At 31.7% G+C, this 20,928-nt stretch overlaps 4 protein-coding genes across 4 annotated transcripts; 3 read left to right on the forward strand and 1 right to left on the reverse strand.

Moving 5' to 3' along the window:
- Nucleotides 1-205: 205 nt before the first annotated feature.
- On the forward strand, nt 206-3,870 carry LOC126549779 (uncharacterized). Its single transcript, XM_050200152.1, has 3 exons — nt 206-378; nt 3,011-3,290; nt 3,577-3,870. The coding sequence occupies exons 1-3, from the start codon at nt 206-208 to the stop codon at nt 3,868-3,870; spliced, it is 747 nt and encodes a 248-aa protein (XP_050056109.1).
- Nucleotides 3,871-4,426: 556 nt separating this feature from the next.
- Nucleotides 4,427-6,142, forward strand: LOC126549780 (uncharacterized). Its single transcript, XM_050200153.1, has one exon. It carries the CDS (start codon nt 4,427-4,429, stop codon nt 6,140-6,142), a length of 1,716 nt encoding a protein of 571 aa, XP_050056110.1.
- A 236-nt stretch (nt 6,143-6,378) lies between these two features.
- On the forward strand, nt 6,379-7,811 carry LOC126549781 (ATP-dependent DNA helicase PIF1-like). Its single transcript, XM_050200154.1, has one exon. The coding sequence runs from the start codon at nt 6,379-6,381 to the stop codon at nt 7,504-7,506; it is 1,128 nt and encodes a 375-aa protein (XP_050056111.1). The 3' UTR covers nt 7,507-7,811.
- Nucleotides 7,812-10,530: 2,719 nt separating this feature from the next.
- On the reverse strand, nt 10,531-13,149 carry LOC126549782 (zinc finger MYM-type protein 1-like). Its single transcript, XM_050200155.1, has 4 exons — nt 13,099-13,149; nt 12,900-13,004; nt 12,687-12,794; nt 10,531-11,877 (listed from the first exon to the last, which is right to left on the reverse strand). The coding sequence occupies exons 1-4, from the start codon at nt 13,147-13,149 to the stop codon at nt 10,531-10,533; spliced, it is 1,611 nt and encodes a 536-aa protein (XP_050056112.1).
- Between the last annotated feature and the right edge of the window lie 7,779 nt (nt 13,150-20,928).

A 20,928-nucleotide genomic window follows, 5' to 3' on the forward strand; every position in this document is an offset into this window, starting at 1 on the left:
CTTATTCCTTAGTATTTAAAGGAGAATAACTCCGGAAATTTTCGTTCAAATTTCGATTGCAATACGTCAAAATTTTCAGAAAAATTAGCTGATTCACATTTTGCTTTATGGGATACCTGAATAGTAAATCTTAATTGATGAAGTATTACCTCCTATCAAATTACAAAAAAAATATTTATAGAGTTTACAAAGAAATGTGAAAAAAATGGGCTACACTAACTATGTGAAAGAAAACTTACCAGCTAGAATGTGTGTGAAAATGACCGCGGCATTGGCGTTATTGCCACACCATTTAATTGAAAGAGGTTTTGAAAACATTAAGACTTATGCTCAAGATCACCAAGTACAATTGCGTAGATTCTTCACATATTTTGCCAGGTATAATACTTCTATAATTTATATATATAAAAAACTGAACAAGACTACTAGAGCGGCGGACTTCGGTCGGCTCGCGAAAAGCACTCCACGACCAGCAGGGTGGTGCATTATCAGCACGGAAAGCAACGTAACAAAAATACTGTGTTTATAAATGAATGTACCATGTATTTTGGGGGAGGTAAGTCGAGGCCTGTCCCGTCTACCTCCCCCATATGTATAATTATTGTTGTTTTTCTTCAATAAACGATGGCGGCGCCGCAGCAGTAATGCGAAATAAATCTATAATATAAAAATGAATCGCAAAAGTGTTGTAAGCGCCTGGACCGATTTCGCTCATTCTTTTTTTGTTTGGGTCGTAATTGCCAGGAGAAGGTTCTTACGGACGAAAAATTTGAGAAAGTTATCGGGTTAGAGAAATATGACGAGGTGGTGATGAAATTACAGAAGCGCCATCTATCCAGTAAATAGTCAACTAAATTATTTTTGGTAGTCAATGGCAACCATTTAAATAAAATAAATCATTTATTTAAAATGTTTTTAAAAATGCATGCAAATAGACATACATACAACGCCTGGACCAATTTGGCCAAATCTTTTTTTCAAATGTTCGTTTAAGTCCAAGGATGGTTTTTACGGCGAGAAAAATTAGAATTATTGCTGGAAAAACCCTAAAAATAGCCCTTTTCTTTTTAAAATAGCCCTTCCTATAATATTTATAATATAATACTGATCATATCCATGGCAACCAACAGTGTTTTATTATTTTTAAATAAATAAAACAATTCGTACTTCTTAAAAGGATTTGACTTCAAGTCATATCAAATTTAAAAAAAAAAAGCGAGCAAGTGAGTACCGCTCTGCTGTACATTAGGTGCTGTATGGATCATTATTATATATTATAGGAGTGTTAAATTTGAATCCAATGATAGTTATCATTGTATACGAAAAACGATTCTGAACGAAGATGATTTGTCAGCCTAGGATATAATTTCTAGTGGTTGGTGAAAAAGGTGGTTTATGTTTTAATTTCCTGAATACAACAAAATTTAAGTTCTTTTATAACAATTGTAAGCTAAACTTATGAAAAACCTTGTGTTAAATTTTCAACTCTTAGCTACTTATACAAAAATTTTTATGAAATATACCTACAAAATAATTTGCAAGTATTCATATTTTTGACGAATTTTTGTAAATATTTGAACTTCAAATGCTAATAAAAAAAAATTGTGCCTATGTATTCTTATAATTTTTTAATCACTATAATAATAACTTATGAGGAACTTTGCATTAAATTTTCAAGTATTTTGATAGGGCCAAAAAGATTTTATCGACACATAAACAAACAATTTTCAGAAAAATTGAAAATTTCAGCTGTCTATAAATAGCTCAAAAAAAGTCAAAATATTTTGAAAATTAAATCACGTAAAGAAAACGTGAATCTTAATAGCTGGTAAAATGTTCAAGTATCTACAACTTATACTTTTTGAATAATAACAAATATCAAAAATCGTTTGAGGCTAAACTGTTATTTAACGCCGTTTTTGTAAAAATTTAAATTTCAATTACTCATAAAAATTTTTTATCTGAATCCGGTAGAGTTTTTTTTACAGATATTTGAAGAAAAATGTATTTAGAACCTTGTACCAAATTTTCAAAACTTAATTATAAAAGAAAAAAATTTTATGATTTTTCAACTTCAAAATTACTTGCAAATTTTCGCGTTTTCGACAGATTTCGTAAAAATTTGAACTAAAAACGCTTATAAAAAAAAATTGTGACTAACGATTTTTAATTTTTTTTAGCTACATTAAAAAAACTCATAAGGAACCTTGTATTAAATTTTCAAATATTTTTGGTCATCCAAAAATTTTTTATCGACACTTTAAAAAAAATTTCTCAAAAAAAAAAAAAATGTTCAGTGGTCTATAAATAACTCATAAAAAGTCAAAATTTTTTGAAAATTTAACTTTATACGGATACTACTGACATTAACATTTGGTGAAAATTTCAAGTATTTTCAGTGATTAGTTTTTGAATTACAACCATAAAAAAAAATCGATTTGGTCGAAAACTGGTTTTGCGTAAAAATTGCCGTTTTTTCGTCATTTTTTTTTGTTTTTCTCGATTTTTTTGAAAACTGTTGGAAAATGTTAACTTTTTACCTCTATAATGCACCAAGGATATTCACTTTTACATCGGAAACCACTCCCATTGTTTGAAATTGGAGCATTATTTCGACTAGTTATGCTGTACACAGACACAAAAAAAAACACATATCATTGTAAAATCAATACATTCATCACTTCGTTCAGAATCTAAAAGTTGTCTGTTACCTAATCGACTGAGTTTGCTTTTGTCAACTGTTACACGAAACAAATTCGTATATCGTGTTTTGTGCAGAGTGTTTAGTTAGTTAGTGTTTGTTTAGTTCGTGATTAGTGAAAAAATAATTTATGTTTGATATTCCTCCTATAAGACGAAGCAATTTAGGTAGAAGAACCAGAAATGCTACAAACCAAGCTAATTACCGATCTAATTCACATACGCGTGAAGCGCGAGCGCGACATTCAACTAATAATCGCGCAAGTTTAAATCGAGCTGCTTTCAGTTACGATGTGTCAATTGACTACAGTAACTACCAATGTATTGTTATTGGTTCTATGAACTCGGTTTGCTCACACTGTAAGGCATTAAAATACAAAAACGAAGCCAATGGATTGTGTTGCGCAAATGGTAAAGTGAAATTGATACCATTGGATCCACCACCAGAACCATTGTACTCATTGGTTTCAGGAATAGGAACAGATTCTATACACTTTTTGACAAATATCCAACAATATAACAATTGCTTTCAAATGACTTCATTTGGGGCAACAAATGTAGTTCGGGAAAATTTTATGCCAACTTTCAAGGTATGTATTATAGCAGTTACTCATAATTATTTTAGCGAACAAAATTTTCTGTCACCAAAGTTAAGATGTGTCACTAATCTTCAATTTCTTAATCATTACGAAATATATCACTTAGTCATCATATTATATGGTGTTTCAGTTTCAGTGACACTTTTATTATCTTTTATATTTGATAGATATTAGTTAAAACTAAATATATACTTTTTAAGATCAAATATTATTTAAGTTTGATCACCGACAATCCATTAATTTATACCACACCATAATATTTTTTTTTTATTTACAGATACAAGGGCAAATATATCACAGAGCAGGTTCACTGTTACCAGTGTCAGATAGCGACAACAAATTCCTGCAAATTTATTTTATGGGCAATTCACCACAAGAAATTGATCTGCGTTGTGCACATAACAATTTAGTAAAGTGGTCTATTGTAGAACAATTACAAACTTTATTTCATCAACACAATCAATTGATTATATTGTTTAAAACTGCCCTGGATCTGATGCCATCCGATAATCACAAAATTTTAATCAGAGCTGATAAAAACACCTGCAGGTCAACATACAAGACGTTTTAATGCACCAACTATTGATGAAGTTGCTATCGTTGTAGTTGGAGAAAACTTGGAATCCCGTGATATTGTTTTACATCGTCGGAATGATCAATTACAACGTATAAAGGAAACACACCGCTCATATGATGCACTGCAATATCTCATTATATTTTGGCAAGGTGAAGATGGCTACGATTTCTCAATAAAAATGATAAATCCCATTGCAGGTAACTAAAATATTAGTTTAGCTATGGCGATAATATCTCAGTCATTATATTATGTATTTTAATTTTATATTTGAATGTTATTAAAACAAAATCTATTTACAGGTTCTGAAACCAACAAAAAAGTCAGTTCAATGAACTATTATTCATACCGCCTAATGATTCGGGAAAATGAAGATAATCACATATTGAAATGTCGGCGATTATATCACAAATATGTTGTTGACATGTATGTTAAAATTGAAACGGAGAGATTAACATTCATCAGGTTGAATTAAACCAAACTCCGATCTGAAGAGTATATTCACCTTCGAGATGCGATTAATACTGATGGAAATGCACAGAATGTAGGTCGGATGACTATTCTTCCAGAAACATACATCGGAAGCCCTCGGCATATGCACGAATATGCTCAAGATGCCATGTCGTATGTTCGTCATCATGGTACAGCAGATTTGTTCATCACATTTACATGCAATCCGCAATGGATAGAAATCAATCAGGAGTTATTCTCTGGGCAATCACCCATTGATCGTCATGATATTACAGCCAGAGTCTTTAGACAAAAGTTGAAATCTTTAATGGATTTCATCGTAAAACATAATGTGTTTGGTGAGACACGCTGCTGGATGTATTCTGTGGAGTGGCAGAAACGAGGATTGCCACATGCACACATTTTGATTTGGTTGGTTGAAAATATAAGGCCAAATGAAGTTGATGCAGTGATATCAGCTGAAATCCCTAATGTACAAGTAGATCCTGGATTGCATGAGGTAGTTATCAAAAACATGATACATGGTCCCTGTGGAACTCTTAATCAAAATTCACCGTGTATGATGTATGGTAAATGTTCAAAACGATATCCACGGACATTAATATCGGAAACAATTACTGGTAATGACGGTTATCCATTGTATCGTCGCAGATCGACAGCAGACAATGGAAAATCAACAATTGTCAAATTAAATCAACAAGATATTGAAATAGATAATCGTTGGATTGTTCCATATTCACCCATTTTATCAAAGACATTCAAAGCACACATCAACTTTGAATTTTGCCATCCAGTGAAATCTATTAAATACATTTGCAAATATGTAACCAAAGGGAGTGATATGGCTGTGATTGGAATTGGTGCAGAGAATTCAAATGATGAAGTTACCCAATACCAAATGGGCCGCTATGTCAGTAGTAATGAAGCAGTTTGGCGAATATTTTCTTTTCCTATTCATGAGAGACACCCTTCTGTTGTTCACTTAGCTGTGCATTTAGAAAATGGACAAAGAGTGTATTTTACAGCACAGAACGCAGTACAAAGAGCTGCTCAGCCACCATCTACTACATTAACCAGTTTTTTTGAGACATGCCAAAACGATGATTTCGCACAAACATTGCTATATTCTGAAATGCCAAAATATTATACCTGGAATCAATCCTCAAGGAGATTTATACGACGGAAACAAGGAAAACCAGTTCCAGGATATACAGATGTATATTCCACCGATGCGATTGGCCGGATTTATTCAGTACATCCAAGCAATGATGAATGTTTTTACTTACGACTGCTATTAGTCAATGTACATGGCCCAACATCATTCCAACAGTTACGAACTGTTGATGGTGAATTGTGTGTATCCTACAGAGAAGCCTGTCAACGTTTGCAATTGCTTGAAAATGACGCTCATTGGGATCAAACTCTCAATGATGCTGTAATATCATCACACGCTCATCAAATACGAACATTGTTTTCTATAATAATATCTACATGCTTCCCATCAAACCCAATTGATTTGTGGATCAAGTACAAAGATTATATGTGTGATGATATTTTGTATCAAATACAGAATAGAATGGGAAATCCAAATATACAAATCAGTGAAGAAATTTACAATGAAGCATTGATTTCAATTGAGGACATGTGCTTGATAATGTCAAACAAACTATTAATTCAATTAGGCCTGACCGCGCCCAATCGTCCAATGCATGACGCTTTTAACCAAGAGTTGCATCGAGAAAGACTGTATGATCTCAACGCTTTGAAAGAATTAATTCAAACAAATCTTCCACTGTAAAAGAACAACAGAAGTATGTATTTGAAACTCTTATGAAAGTAACAAATGATGAAACTGGAGGGATTTACTTCTGAGATGCACCTGGTGGTACAGGAAAAACTTTTTTGATTTCATTAATATTAGCAACAATTCGCTCACAAAATAAAATTGCACTTGCACTCGCTTTGTCGGGAATCGCAGCAACTTTGCTTGAAGGTGGTCGAACAGCCCATTCAGCACTAAAATTGCCTTTAAATATGCAAAGCAATGAAACTCCAACCTGCAACGTTTCGAAGAACTCTGCAATGGCAAAGGTTTTGCAGCAATGTAAATTGATTGTTTGGGATGAATACACGATGGCATATAAAAAATCTTTGGAGGCTTTGGACAGAACCTTAAAAGATCTACGGAGCAATAATAATCGATTTGGTGGTGCAATGATTTTATTAGCAGGAGATTTTCGTCAAACATTGCCGGTGATTCCACGATCAACGCCAGCTGATGAACTCAATGCATGTCTAAAGTCCTCCAGTTTGTGGAAACATGTCAAAGTACTTCATTTAAGCAAGAATATACGTGTCGAGTTGCAAAATGACCAATCTGGAAACATATTCTCTAAACAACTCATTGACATTGGTAATGGCAAATTTCCTATAGACATGTTGACTGGCTGCATTAACTTTCCTCAAAGTTTTTGTCAGTTAACTCGATCAAAAGATGAACTTATTCAGAAGGTGTTTCCAGATGTTTCTCAAAATTACAGAAACCATGATTGGTTGAGCGAACGAGCTATACTGGCTGCAAAAAACATAGATGTAAATGAATTAAATTTCAAAATTCAAGAACAAATTACAGGCGAATTGAGGATATATAAATCAGTTGATTCGGCTACTAATCAAGATGATGTAGTCAACTATCCACCGGAATTTTTAAACTCGCTGGATTTGCCAGGATTGCCACCTCACAATCTTCAATTAAAGGTTGGATCGGTGGTTATAATGTTGCGAAATATCAACCAACCGCGTCTTTGCAACGGTACACGGTTAGCGATAAAAAAATTACTAAACAATGTGATAGAAGCAACTATACTCAAAGGAAAGTATAAAGGAGAAGATGTTCTCATACCGCGCATCCCAATGATTCCGACTGATGTGCCATTTGAGTTTAAACGACTACAGTTTCCAGTGCGTCTTGCTTTTGCTATGATTATAAACAAGTCCCAGGGGCAATCATTAAGTGTTTGTGGTATTAACCTAGAAAACCCATGTTTCTCACATGGTCAATTGTATGTTGCCTGTTCCCGTGTTGGAAAACCATCAGATTTGTTTATCTATGCGCCAGGTAATCAAACAAAAAACATCGTATACCACAAAGCAGTACAATGATAATAATAATAATTATGATTCACATGATTAACAATAAAGCGATTACTTACTTTTAAATCATTATATATGTTTTATTTAATTATTTTTTATTCACAACGCCCTATCACCAGGGTGACGGTTCTGTTCAGGAGAATTTTTTAAAATACGTAGGCACAAAAACTGCCACATTACAAATCTTTCGTCGTGAATTCGACGTAATATTAGCACTATCAATAAGATTAAATTAAAAATTAACACACGGCATACGAAAATGCAAAAAAAGAAAGTAACACACGGGCAACGCCGTGTCGGGTCAGCTAGTAATATATATATATTATATGCACTTTTATATATATTTTATGTAAAACCGCGGCATTTGATAATAATTATTATCAAATCAAGAAGAATCCAATCAGTGTGATAACATAACAATCATTATTAATACTATTATTACTTATTTTTAATAATTAATACTATTAATAAAACCGCGGTAAATTTGAATCGGCCAATCAGGGAGCAGCGGTCGTGTAGGAATGTACAGTATGTTAATATGCCACCGGGAGCGTGGCCGCCAAACTTCTAGTATCGCTGGCTGGACTATAATATAATACCTACGTACCCATATGTATAGACATTTTTAAATTTTAAAAATAAATATTAGTTATTAAGAATATTTTGTATTTTCCGACTTTTTGTTAGAAACTAAATAATGTGCTTAGACTTTTTGTCAAACTTTTTTTAAAACGGACTTTTCTTCAGCGATTAATTTTAATTAATTGCTGTATTCATAAAATGTACAATGTACATTGTACATACACGCTACACAACTTGATAAAGGATAAAAATTATTCTCATACATGAGCAAATTCTTGACATAGATACTAATATAATATATTATATATACACGAATCTATGATTGCAAAAGCGTCATATGAGACAATTATTTAAAACTTATGGATAATTGATAAAAACTGTATAATATAAATATTTTTGAAAAATAAATTAATTTAAGAAAAAGTATTTATTAAAATATATCATACACCTACTAATAATACTACAACTACAACAACGGTTTTTTTCACTCAAAAACACATGATATTACTATAATTATAGTATATACATTTTTACTAACATCTCAATTTCAAAAAATATACTTCTCGTGACGTTTCTAAAAACATCGACTCACAAATTGTTTTACTGAGCATAATATTCAGTTAAGAATTTGAAAATTGTTGAAGCATAAAATTATGATAATTTATGAAAAACTATAATTATAAATTATAAATAATTTATCAATATATGAGACATGAGTAGATTAATGATGAAAAAAATAATTTAAAAAAAAACATAATATGGAGACCAAATTATAATTATAATTTGAGTTTTGTGTAGTATTATCAAGCTTTAAATACCACGCAAAGTGATATTTACAATTAAGCAAGCTTCCCTTCTATGGGCTATAATACTATTAAAATTTAAAACAGAAGAAGGTGGCCCGGACAATATACAAATAATAATATTAAATAAATTTCATTCAAAACCAAAGTATGGATCTAAAACATGATATATCTTTCGGATCACCTCCCGTAAACATACCATTGCACCTATAAAGTATGTGCCTACTAGGTATTAAAATTATAAATTTAAGTACCTAGTTACTCATCAGAAAAACAATGTATTTATAAGATATATAAATGTGTTTAAAAACAAGTCCCTTTCACATCGATTGCTAAATACACATTAAATCAGATAATATATAATCGACGAGTTGGTGCCATAGGCGTGCGCAGACCTCTTGTTCAGGGTATGCAGAAGCACTGGCGGATCCAGGAGGGGGGGCAAAATTGGCATTTTCCCTCCCCCCCAATCACCTTAGTTTCCCATTATTTACAATGTTTATACTGTGTTTAGCCAATTTTGTAATTTTACCTCCCCCCAAAATTAAGCACTGCATTACCACAGGCACCCCCTGAAAGTTATTTTAAGAATGTAAAATTCTGATAAAATATATACACAATACACAAATATTAAAATGTCTTACTGTTTAATTCAAAAAAATTTAGTTAAAACTCAAATAAAAATAAAAGCGATAAAACTTAAAAAAGTTATGTCATACAACTTGTACAATTAAAAAACAAAAAAAACATTATCATATTACCTAATAAATAATATATTTTATTATAACACCATTCTGCGTTGTGTAGAATTTTTGAAATGATCAATTACATCGTCGGGATTTAAGTTAATGGCCATTTCTTGTTCTACCGTTATCAGCATCAATGCATTTAGTCTTTCTTGAAGCATAGTACTTCTTAACTTAGATTTTACTAAAGTTAATTTTGAAAACGATCGTTCACATGTACAGCTTGTGACCGGTATAACTGAAAACTTCTTTAAAATGTTAGTAAATTGTCCAAAAATATTTTGTTTATCATAATTTTTTAACCATTGAAGCCAAATATGAAGCATTTTAGCGCTCAAGTTGCCTTCAATTTGTCTTGTTATTGTTTCATTTTTTTGTAACAAATTAATTTCAGCTACCAATTCATCTTTATTGCATTTAAAATGATTGCTTAATAGATTTATATCTGTGATACATATTTTTAATTTCATTAATCCATCAACTGCATTTATTAGATTAATAGCGTCTTGATTGAATCTTTCATCAATTCCACTAATCATAATATCAAGCATAGGAAAAAATGATTGGACTCTTAATTCTTCCTCTAATGATTGTGCTTGGAAGTGTGAATTAATATTGTCGATACGAGTTGAAACTTTTCGTTTTGTGGGTAATGGTAATGGAACATCAATTTTTTCACATATAGAAGTACAAATATCAAACATAGTTTTAAATGTATTTTCATTTCTTTTTTCGATAAGCACTGATCGAAGAGTGTTAATATTATACATTGCTGATGATAAATCAACATTTTCACACTGTAATGATTTACTTACTTTATTTATAATTTGTAGAATTGGATCCATCATTTCAAGTCCTAAAATAAATTGAAAAGTTTTGAGTTGAAACAATAAACCCCGTCCTTAAGCTCTAACATCAGGTTGTTTTGCTCTATCTACTATTTCTTCAAGTGCTAATAAAATAGCCGAATAATTATGTTTTAAAGCTGACACTGCCTCAGAGCGACAGGCCCATCTTGTTGTAGATGAAGATTTCATTGACTTTAACGATGCATTGATATCAGCTGATATTCGTTCCAAAACTGCATGGCGTATAGCACTTCCTTCAATAAATGAATAAGTTAACTGTACTACTCCAAAAAAATCAAATACAATTCTATTTTCTTTTCTAGATGTACAAGCATCAACAAGAATTAAATTAAGACAATGTGCATAACAGTGTACGTACATTATACTCGAATTTACTTCTTTACACTTAGCTTGTACCCCTGAAATACAACCGGACATGGTAGAAGCCCCATCAAAACACACTGAAACAACATCTCTCCACTGAATTTTTAAATTTTTTAGTACCATTGATAGCTCATTAAAAATTGACTGTGAATCAACAAGCTTCAATCTTTGAAGTCCAACAAACCTTTCAACAGGGTTAAATGTGTCATCATCAAAGTAACGAACAACAATTGACATTTGTTCATGATGACCCATATCTGTGGTGTCATCAGAAATAATAGATACTGGTTTACTTTGAACATTTGATATTATTAAAAGGAGCATAATGTTCTCAATACTATTTAACATGCCATTTTGAATGCGATTACTTATATAAGTTGTATTCCTTGCTCCGTTTTCTAAATGATTCTTAATAACAGGATCATATCTAGAAAGAAGATGTACTATTTCTAAAAACAATCCTTTTTCAAAACTGTCATTTTTTTCATTATGTCCTCTACTAGCTCGACCACCTTTCGTTAAAGTAATTATTATATCAATGAGTCTCTTCATAATAGTTCGATTAGCAATTCTTTGTTCTTCTTGACGACTTATTTCTAATTGTTTTTCTTTTACTAGTATTCCATCAATTGGGTTTGCTTTAAGATATTCAGATAATATATTTACGCTACTAATATGAATAGACGTTATTTGATGTGCTTTAAACTTTGTGGTAGCAATATTCCAGCCTCTAAATCCAGTTTTTGTATATGCTTTATCAGCATGACCCCTTTTTGAAGAAATTTCACTAGCAAAACATCGACATGGGAAGCAAAATGCAGCATCCAAGCATGGACTGTATTCCAACCAATTAAATTGACTATACCAATTATCATGAAAATTTATTTCTGAAGCACCCAATTTTCTTCGAGGAAATATTATGGCATGTGGCTGAAATGGGTCTTTTTTTATTCTTTCCATTTTTTCATATCGATTGGAACTTATAGGATAGACCGGATCTGCAGGATCAGTAATAGTCTGGAATTGTATAATTTAATTTAAATAAGAAGACTACTGTCATTAATTAAATGCTCTTTTGTTTTTACATAATATTAGCAGACTAAGTATAACAAGTTATAACTTGTCTTTATACATACAACTGTTTCCTAATGTTATTACTTAAAAAGTCTTATATTGTTTTTGATAAATGATAATATTTTGTTTTGTTTATATTTTATTTATCAAAATAAGTTATTATATTTTATTACTTTTTAATTGATAAATATTGTATTGTATTGTATTATTTATATATCTAAATTCTATACATATTATATACTATACTATAATATAATAGGGAGCTTTGAACAACTAAAAATATAAATTAAATAGTAATACTTTTTAAAAGCCAAGCAGTGATGATTAGTTTTTTCATAAATAAAGCAATGCATGCAATTTTTTAATAGATTAATATAGCACCTATTGCAGTGAATCATTCATTATTGCAGAGTTATTAAAACCGTTCTTAAAATACCTTTATTCTGAAGCAGTGCACTTAACTACTGCAGAAATATATTCATTACCAAATACCAATTGGATCATTGTAGAAAAAAAACTCTTTTACAGTACCTTTGTTAATTTATTTTAATTGTTATAAACTCTAAACCATTATTGAATACTTATTTGCATTAGGAGCATCATAGATAAACCTGATCACTTGACACTTTCAATTAGGTGAAAATGTAGGAATTCTATAAGACAGATTAAAAGTTTTTCAATAATTACACACTTTAAACTTATAACACATATTATAAAAACTTGTTTTCAGTATTTATGATTTACGAATTTACCTGATTTGGTGTAGAAGACTTAACTAAATTTAGGTTGGTTAAACCAAATTTAGGTAGGTTGGAAAGTTCAATATCTTTTGTGTCAGCTACACTACAGAAAATTTGACTCTGATAACAAATAAAAGAACATAATTAAAAAAAAAAATGTTTCATTTTATAGCAAGACCTTAAACTATAGAATATATACATTAACATAAAATATAATATATCTACCTGGTCAGTTTTTTTAATCCCCACACAGTCATCACTTTCAATACATGGAATAGGGTCATCCAAGTATTTTTCTTTGATACTTACATTTGTGGAAACCGCATTATTCTATCAATATGATATAATATTAAATTTAATTGAAACACTTATATTTCATGTTATCAAATAGTATCTAATTGTAAATTCTATTATATTAACCTACCTGTTTAGAAAAGTATGAATGTAAAGTTCTTTTCTTTTTACTAGGTTCCATATTGACTAATCGATTAACTATGAAGTATGAAATCAACGCACAGATATATAAAAAATTTATTTTAACAACAGTTTAACGGATTAACGTCAAATTATTATAAAATAAACGTAAATTTTATACGCTAATCAAACGTTATCACTGCAGTAACGTTATCTCTGCCAGTGCCGTTCTTCTGTTATCTAATATCTATGGTCTGTACCATGAACTACTACACAGGACTGGACACTACGGAGAAGATAGCGGACACAAAGTTGTACGGGGTTCGTACCCATGCGATGTAACTGCACTCTACCTGTTAGTAGTACAAACTACGTTCTTTTATAGGATATTAGGATAACACCACAGAATAGTGATATTAGTGATAGTAAAATATAATAATTAATAAATAATAGTTATTACTTATTAGTTAGGTAATGCTCAATAGTCAATACTGTAGTGCTAAACAGTAAGTTTAATAATGATTTACATTTTAATTAGCTTCAATAACTCAGTTTTTGACGTTTTTATAAGTATATAAAAAAAATATGTACATTTGTTACGTTTATTTTATGTTTTTACCAACTTTGACAATTTCTTCTTTTTGGAGCTTACTTTGATTTGTTTTTGATTTGTCATTTGTGAATAGAAATTTATAAGTACTTGCTGATCTATAAAACAATTAAATGGTAATAGGTAATGTTATGTTATGAGCTATGAGATATCTGTAAGATATCTACGAGATTAACAAGGCTAAGTTAGCATAACCATGCCTCGTGTCGAGGGCAATGCGGTTGCTACTATGACCACATTGTGTCGGAATAGTAAGCGCACCAATAATTATAGTACACTAATGATACATTTGAGATGTTATTGCACATTTTCAAATTCGTGTCCGAATTTGCAACAACAACCACAAGGACACCTGGTTTCACCCAAAAGGCGACCGCACGACGTAAACAAGAGACGCACCACGATATATAAGGGAGCCCGAAGACCAGCAACGACAGATGTACCAAAGCTATCAACAACTGAGCACTTTCACGTCACTCAGCCACTTATTTTATTTGTTACATGTATTTTGTTTATATGCAATAAAGACATATTTCGTTATTAAGTTTAACTTTCATTCAAATTAACCATTTGGATTCAAATCTGATACTGGCACGCAACAGTATACCCTAACTGGGAGAACGGGAATTTTAACTTAATGACGGATGCAAGTCAATATGCTATTGGGGCCGTCCTTTCACAAGGGGAGGTACCAAAAGATCAACCAGTAGCTTATGCAAGTAGAACGTTAAATAAGGCCGAAACAAATTACAGTGTAATTCAAAAAGAATTGTTAGCGATAGTATGGGCAGTTAAATATTTTAGGCCGTATGTTCGCGTCCAACAAATCGGACCGCTACTCTGGACAACGATAACCGTCCTTATCTCTCCCGTCTCCCCTGTACTCCACTCCGTCCTGCATGTTTAATTGTTAAATTATTATAATATTATTATCTAGTCTTAATGTTATTTATTCTCTTTGTTATACATCTTTTTCTTAAACAATTATTGGTCAGCCGTTTGCCGCATATGTTAATTATCATTTTTTTTGTTCATATCTCTCGTATCTTTTATTATGTAAAAACGCCCATAATTTGTTTTTTTTCCCCGTTTTTATTCATCGCTGTTGTTCGCTATTAAAGCGACAACAAATTATTGTACTTTTTTCTTTGTGTAAGTCGCATTAAGCGGGTATGTAAATTAATTGTTGTCACGATAAGTCGCATTAAGCGGGTATGTAAATTAATTGTTGTCACGATAAGTCGCATTAAGCGCATATATGAAATAAACTGTTTTTCATGATTTATACAAATTACTTGCTGTTCCTCTCTTCATTGTGGAAGCCCATTAACCACAGAACTCTTCGCGGCCCACCGATTATTGGGTGTCACCCTATCGCGGCTGTCAGGTCCAGGGCGTCGAGAGCGTTCATCAGAGCACGAGTCTCCCGTTGCGTAAGTCCGCCAGCAACTGATCGTTGTGTGAGAGGCCGCCCAGGTCGTCGAGAGTGTTCATCAGTGCACGAGTCTCCCTTTGCGTAAGTCCGCCAGCAACTGATCGTTGTGTGAGAGGCCGCCCAGGTCGTCGAGAGTACCCCACGTCTGTGGCTGATCACCATCATCACCGGACTTCCGTAGCATAAGTTAATTTTAAGTATATTTTCCCAGTTGGATGTGAGCTCTGTGGTCATTGCACCAGGTCGATCCGACCACAGAGCGCCCCTCCCTATAATTTAATTGTCACGTCCTATTTCCCTGTTCCTCCTCTATTTGACCACGTCATTGTTGTCGTATTGCACCTCATATTGCATACACTAAGGAGTATACGGCGTAGGCAACTTGAGTTGCCTATACACGCCCTGGAACAATATTAGTATTTTTATTATATTCGCTCTCGGACGTCACCGAGTGGTCCTTCGTTTTTTTAGTTTGGACAGTTGGGCGCGCACACCGTACCTATACGGAAAAAAATTTAAAATAATAACTGACCATCGACCATTGACATATTTATTTAATATAAAAGATGTTTCATCGCAATTAATGCGCTGGCGTTTACAACTCGAAGAGTACGATTTCGAAATTGTCTATAGAGCGGGACCACAGCATGCAAACGCGGACTGTTAATCACGTATACACGTAGTTACAAATAATGAGCCAATTAACGATTTCGATGAATTTAGAAAGGCGGAAAATAAACCGATATTTAATTCTAAAATAAAAGAAATAGAAGGCAGTATTAAACACGCGAAACCCGACGAAAACGTAATTTTACCTATATCAAGCGATAAAATAATAACGCATCCGGCGATAAGAGAGATTATTAGTAGTAACAATTTGCTAGGTCAAATAACGTTTAATGAAAGTAATTTTTTCGTTGTTAAACAATTAGACAAATTAATAATATTTTACAATTTAAAAAATAATTATTATACAGAGATGAACGCAGAGCAATATTATAACGCGATAGCCGAAATTAAGTTATTCTGTGTCGGTGAACAAATTAAACAATTTTCAATCATTAGATTAGAAGGGTTAACGACATTGACCTGTTTTGAGCGCATACGCGCAATGTTTCGTTTTGTTTTTAAAAACACTGATATAGAAGTAACGATATATAAAGAACAATGTTTTACGGAAGACGAAAAAAATTAATTAAAGAGTATCATGACACATTAGTAGGGGGGCACCAAGGTACTTTCCGTACAATAAAAAGATTAAAAATGAAATATCAATGGAGAAATTTGAAACAAGATGTAAAAAATTACATTAAAAAATGCATTATTTGTCAGGGAAACAAATCGGGTAAAAAAACAAAACAACCTATGTTAATTACTTCTACCGTAACTACTACGTTTCATAAAATATGTCTAGACATAGTAGGACCATTACCCGTAACAAGTTCAGGTAACTCGTATATTTTAACTATACAAGATGAATTGTCGCGTTATGGCGTAGCCATAGCGTTAGCCTCCACAGACGCAACGACAGTAGCACAAGCATTTGTAGAATGTTTTATATGTATCTATGGTATACCAGTTACTATTCTAACAGATTGTGGTACCAATTTCTTATCAAATTTGTTTAAAGACGTTTGTAAATTATTAAAAATCGAAAAAAACTAAAACTACTCCGTGGCATCCCCAATCAAATGGTTATTTGGAACGATCACATTTAACTTTGAAAACGTACTTACGCAGTTTTGTAGACAAAGATAATAATTGGGACGCGTTAATTAGTTATGCTATGTTTTGCTATAATACCACGGTGCATACTTCAACAAATTAATAATTATACTCCATACGAGTTATTTTTCGGGAAAAAACAAATAATTCCGACACGTTTTTTTCAAACGACTGAACCACAATACAATTATGATAATTACGCGTTAGATTTAAAAAGAATAATGCAAGAAACACATAAGATAGCAAGGGAAAATCTAATAAAAAAGAAAAATTCCAATAAGCAATATTATGACCAAAACGCAAACATATTAGAATTATACGTAGGAGATAAAGTGTTACTAAAAAAACAGAACAAGAAAAACGCATTATGTTTTAATTGGTCAGGGCCATACGAGGTGATAATAATTCACGACAATGAAAATATAACAATAAAGAAAGGGAGGAAAGACTACAGGATCCACATTAATAATACAAAAAAATATTTCGAGACCGATTTATGAACACTTAAGGTGTCATAACATATTTATATATATATAGCTGTAGGATCCTCTAGTGGTTTTTTATTTGTTATAAGTAGTCATAGTCATATCATTATCATTAGTATTATTTAGTAAATTCGTTTATCAGGTATGATATATCGAAATATGACATCCGAAGCTAATATGAGAAGCTTTCTAGCGTATCATTTTATTCAAATCAATCTAATATTAGAAATATATAAAGCCGAGACCGATATATTATTCGACGTCATATAAGCAGCCAGAGTAGGATTAATACACCCAAGCTTATTAACCCCTAAAGAGTTACTAAAACAGCTTTTAAATATTAAGGTAGGAATGCCAAGTGGTACAGACTTACCCATAGATTTAAATGAAAGTAATGTACAAGAAATGATACCCCTCTCAGACATAACGATATATTATTCAAATGACAAAATTGTTTTTATTTTAAATATACCTTTGGTATATCAATACGAATTGACACTTTTTCAGCTAATACCTTTACCAGATTGTAATAATAATAATTGTGTTTATATAAAACCTAATTATAAGTATTTAGCTGTAAGTAAATCTAAAGAAATGTATTCAGTCTATGATGAAATTGACCAAAGCCTTTGTAAACATGCCGGCGATTTCCTTTTATGTCCTGAAATTTATCCTTTACATCCTAGAAGCGGACGTCCTATATGCGAGGTGCTTTTACTACAAGAGCCAAAAGAAGTTCCAGACAGTTGTGAAATCATGCAAGTGCAGTTGCGAGCAAATCTATTTCACAAATTGAAGTTCAAGAACGAATGGATCTATGCTACACCAGGAGAAACCATATTCATTACATGCGACCAAGACAAGAGAAGTACAAATCATTTCCTAGAAGGAGTAGGTATACTATCTTTAAACGAAACGTGTAAAGCCTATGCGTCACGCGACCTATTCCACATAAAGTCGAAACAGATATTGAACTAATTGATTTTGTACCAAATTCTCAAATTAAAGAACCTGAAGATCGATATGCTAGGTTAACGACTAATATTTTGGAAAATAGGCATATTCGAACCAAACATTTAAATATAGTCGCTAAGTCAACATCAGAAATTAAGGAAATGGTGATCAAAGATGCCAAAACAGAACAAATACGAAACAGTAAACGCAGACACGACTATTTATTATATGTAATTAGTACAATAACAATTATCTATATTGTTCTAACTATAATAAGATGCATAGAAAAACAACCATGGTGCACAATAAGCGGTACCAGGAGATCCAGAAGAAATATCGCACCAGATCCAGAAGTAGAATTATGGCATTTTCAAACTCCAGTACAAATCGAAGAACCATACCAGTCAGAACCAAACGAAGACGTTCCAGCAACTAATCGAACACAGGACCAGATCAAGGACGACATTATTCCATTACCATCCGCACCTCAGATCAAGACAAGGTATTCCGTGTACCCTACCCCGATGTGATACGGAGTATCGTCTTATAGGGGAGGAATGTAGTAAACCGACGTTTTTAGTATAAAAACGTAGTTCCAAAGTCCAGTGGCCTATAACTATATCACGCCACCGAGTCTGACCACTAATGCCGTTTCCTGATTGGATTAAACACATCACGCCACTTCATAGACGTAGATCATCCGATTCTCCATCACGGCATGTTCCATATAAATATGAGTCCTCATCATAGATTTAATTAGAGTTAGTTAAGAGTCAGTTAGACTAGTCAGTGTTGTCACTTGCTCTCCGGTAGCTAAGTACTTGTGCTTACGCTAACGAAAGCCTTTTCATTTATTGTTTTAACAAGTTAATAAATGTATCAATTATCTTATTAATCTATTTTTAACTTATATACCTCATCTCTCCAACCTACGACGGAACGTGCATTTGTCGTAAAAGAAGCGTGCAGTAGCTATCACTGGTTACTACATAAAATTTGGTGTCAGGTGTGGGGTCATACTTCATCAAACGAAAATTTGGTTAAAAAACTGGTTACTACAAAGGTATAGAAAAAAAATGTATTTTGATATTTTGTTGCGCGTGTTAGCAATTACTAAGATAACAATTACAATTTCGAAAGTCCAAAAGAAATGTATTTTGATATTTCGTCGTGCGTGTCGCCAATTACTTAATATGACAGTTGACATTTCAAAAGGCCAAAACATTAGGTATAACAATGAAAAGTATCTATGACTTAGACCCACATCGAACAGCATCGGTAAAAAACGGGTAAAATTATACAGTGAGTACAGGTAATAAATTACGATAATGATAATTAAAAAAAATAAATAAATAAAAAAATAATTGACAAGGATACTTCAGACATAGGTATATCAGTAGAGATAAACTTCCGATTTTGGCACACACGTTAAATTACGAAAATAATTAGACCATTCGACGGTGTACTTTCACAACACACTGACTACGCCTTCACGGCTTTTAACACCAAAATTAAAGTAAGTACAATATTGACGTAACTTTATATTAATATTTTTATTTTTAACTGGATAAGTAATGTTAACACACAAACAATTAGAATTTCTTTAAATGCATAATATAATTTGCGATGTGTAAAAAATGTTTCATAAGATTAATTGCTGTCGTTAGTAATTCTTGAACAAATTTACATCGGAGTGACGTTTTATGAACCAGTTCAGGATTAAAATTATATTAAAAATTATAGGTAGTACCTATTATATTGAAGTCATAAAAGAAAAAATAGTAGAGTAGGATTTATTAAAAATAATGTTTATAAGTCATTATAATTTAAATTCCTAAATAAAATTGGAAAATACAAAATATGCTTTTAATAATTTCTGTAACTAAATGTGTTTGAAACCCGTCATATACATATACCATATTATATTTAAATCAGAGGTTCCCTTCCCACCAACCTATAGTCCGCAGACCATACCTACCTACAAAATTTAAACAAATATTTTAATTTTATATTAATTATATTAATTTAATATCTTTATTAGTAAAGGAAATACAAGCCCAAAAATCACATCAACTTATTTTTATAATTTTAATTTACTTTTGATAAAAATAATAATACAATATACATTTTTTTAATAATAGTAATTTGTGTGAAATTTTTGATAAATGTAAAACTTTTACTTAAACTTGAACAATAACAACATTATTATTATTATATAATATATTATATTATATATTATTATTATTTATTATTATAATATGTAAGCTATAAGGAATTTCACTATATTTTATTTATTCATAATCTAAATTCTAAAATGTGTAAAAAAAATGATTCTTGGCTATGAGAATAAATAAAGTCTAAAATGTATAGTGGTCTGTGACGTATCGAAAGTTCTCAAAGTAGTTCACAGTGTCAAAAAAAATTAAACCACTGATTTAAATATTTTTCAAAATAGTATAGACATAGTAATTTGTATTTTATACTCAGTTCATTCATTTTACTAATTTTAATCTCAAAATATTATCCAATAAGATATATTTGTGTGACATTGTCACTGATGTCATGAATACCTGTACGGGATCCCTTGCCCAACAATTAAATTAACTCACGATAAGTACACACTGTTAAGCA

Source organism: Aphis gossypii, chromosome 2 (genome assembly GCF_020184175.1).
Source record: "Aphis gossypii isolate Hap1 chromosome 2, ASM2018417v2, whole genome shotgun sequence".
NCBI lineage: Eukaryota > Metazoa > Arthropoda > Insecta > Hemiptera > Aphididae > Aphis > Aphis gossypii.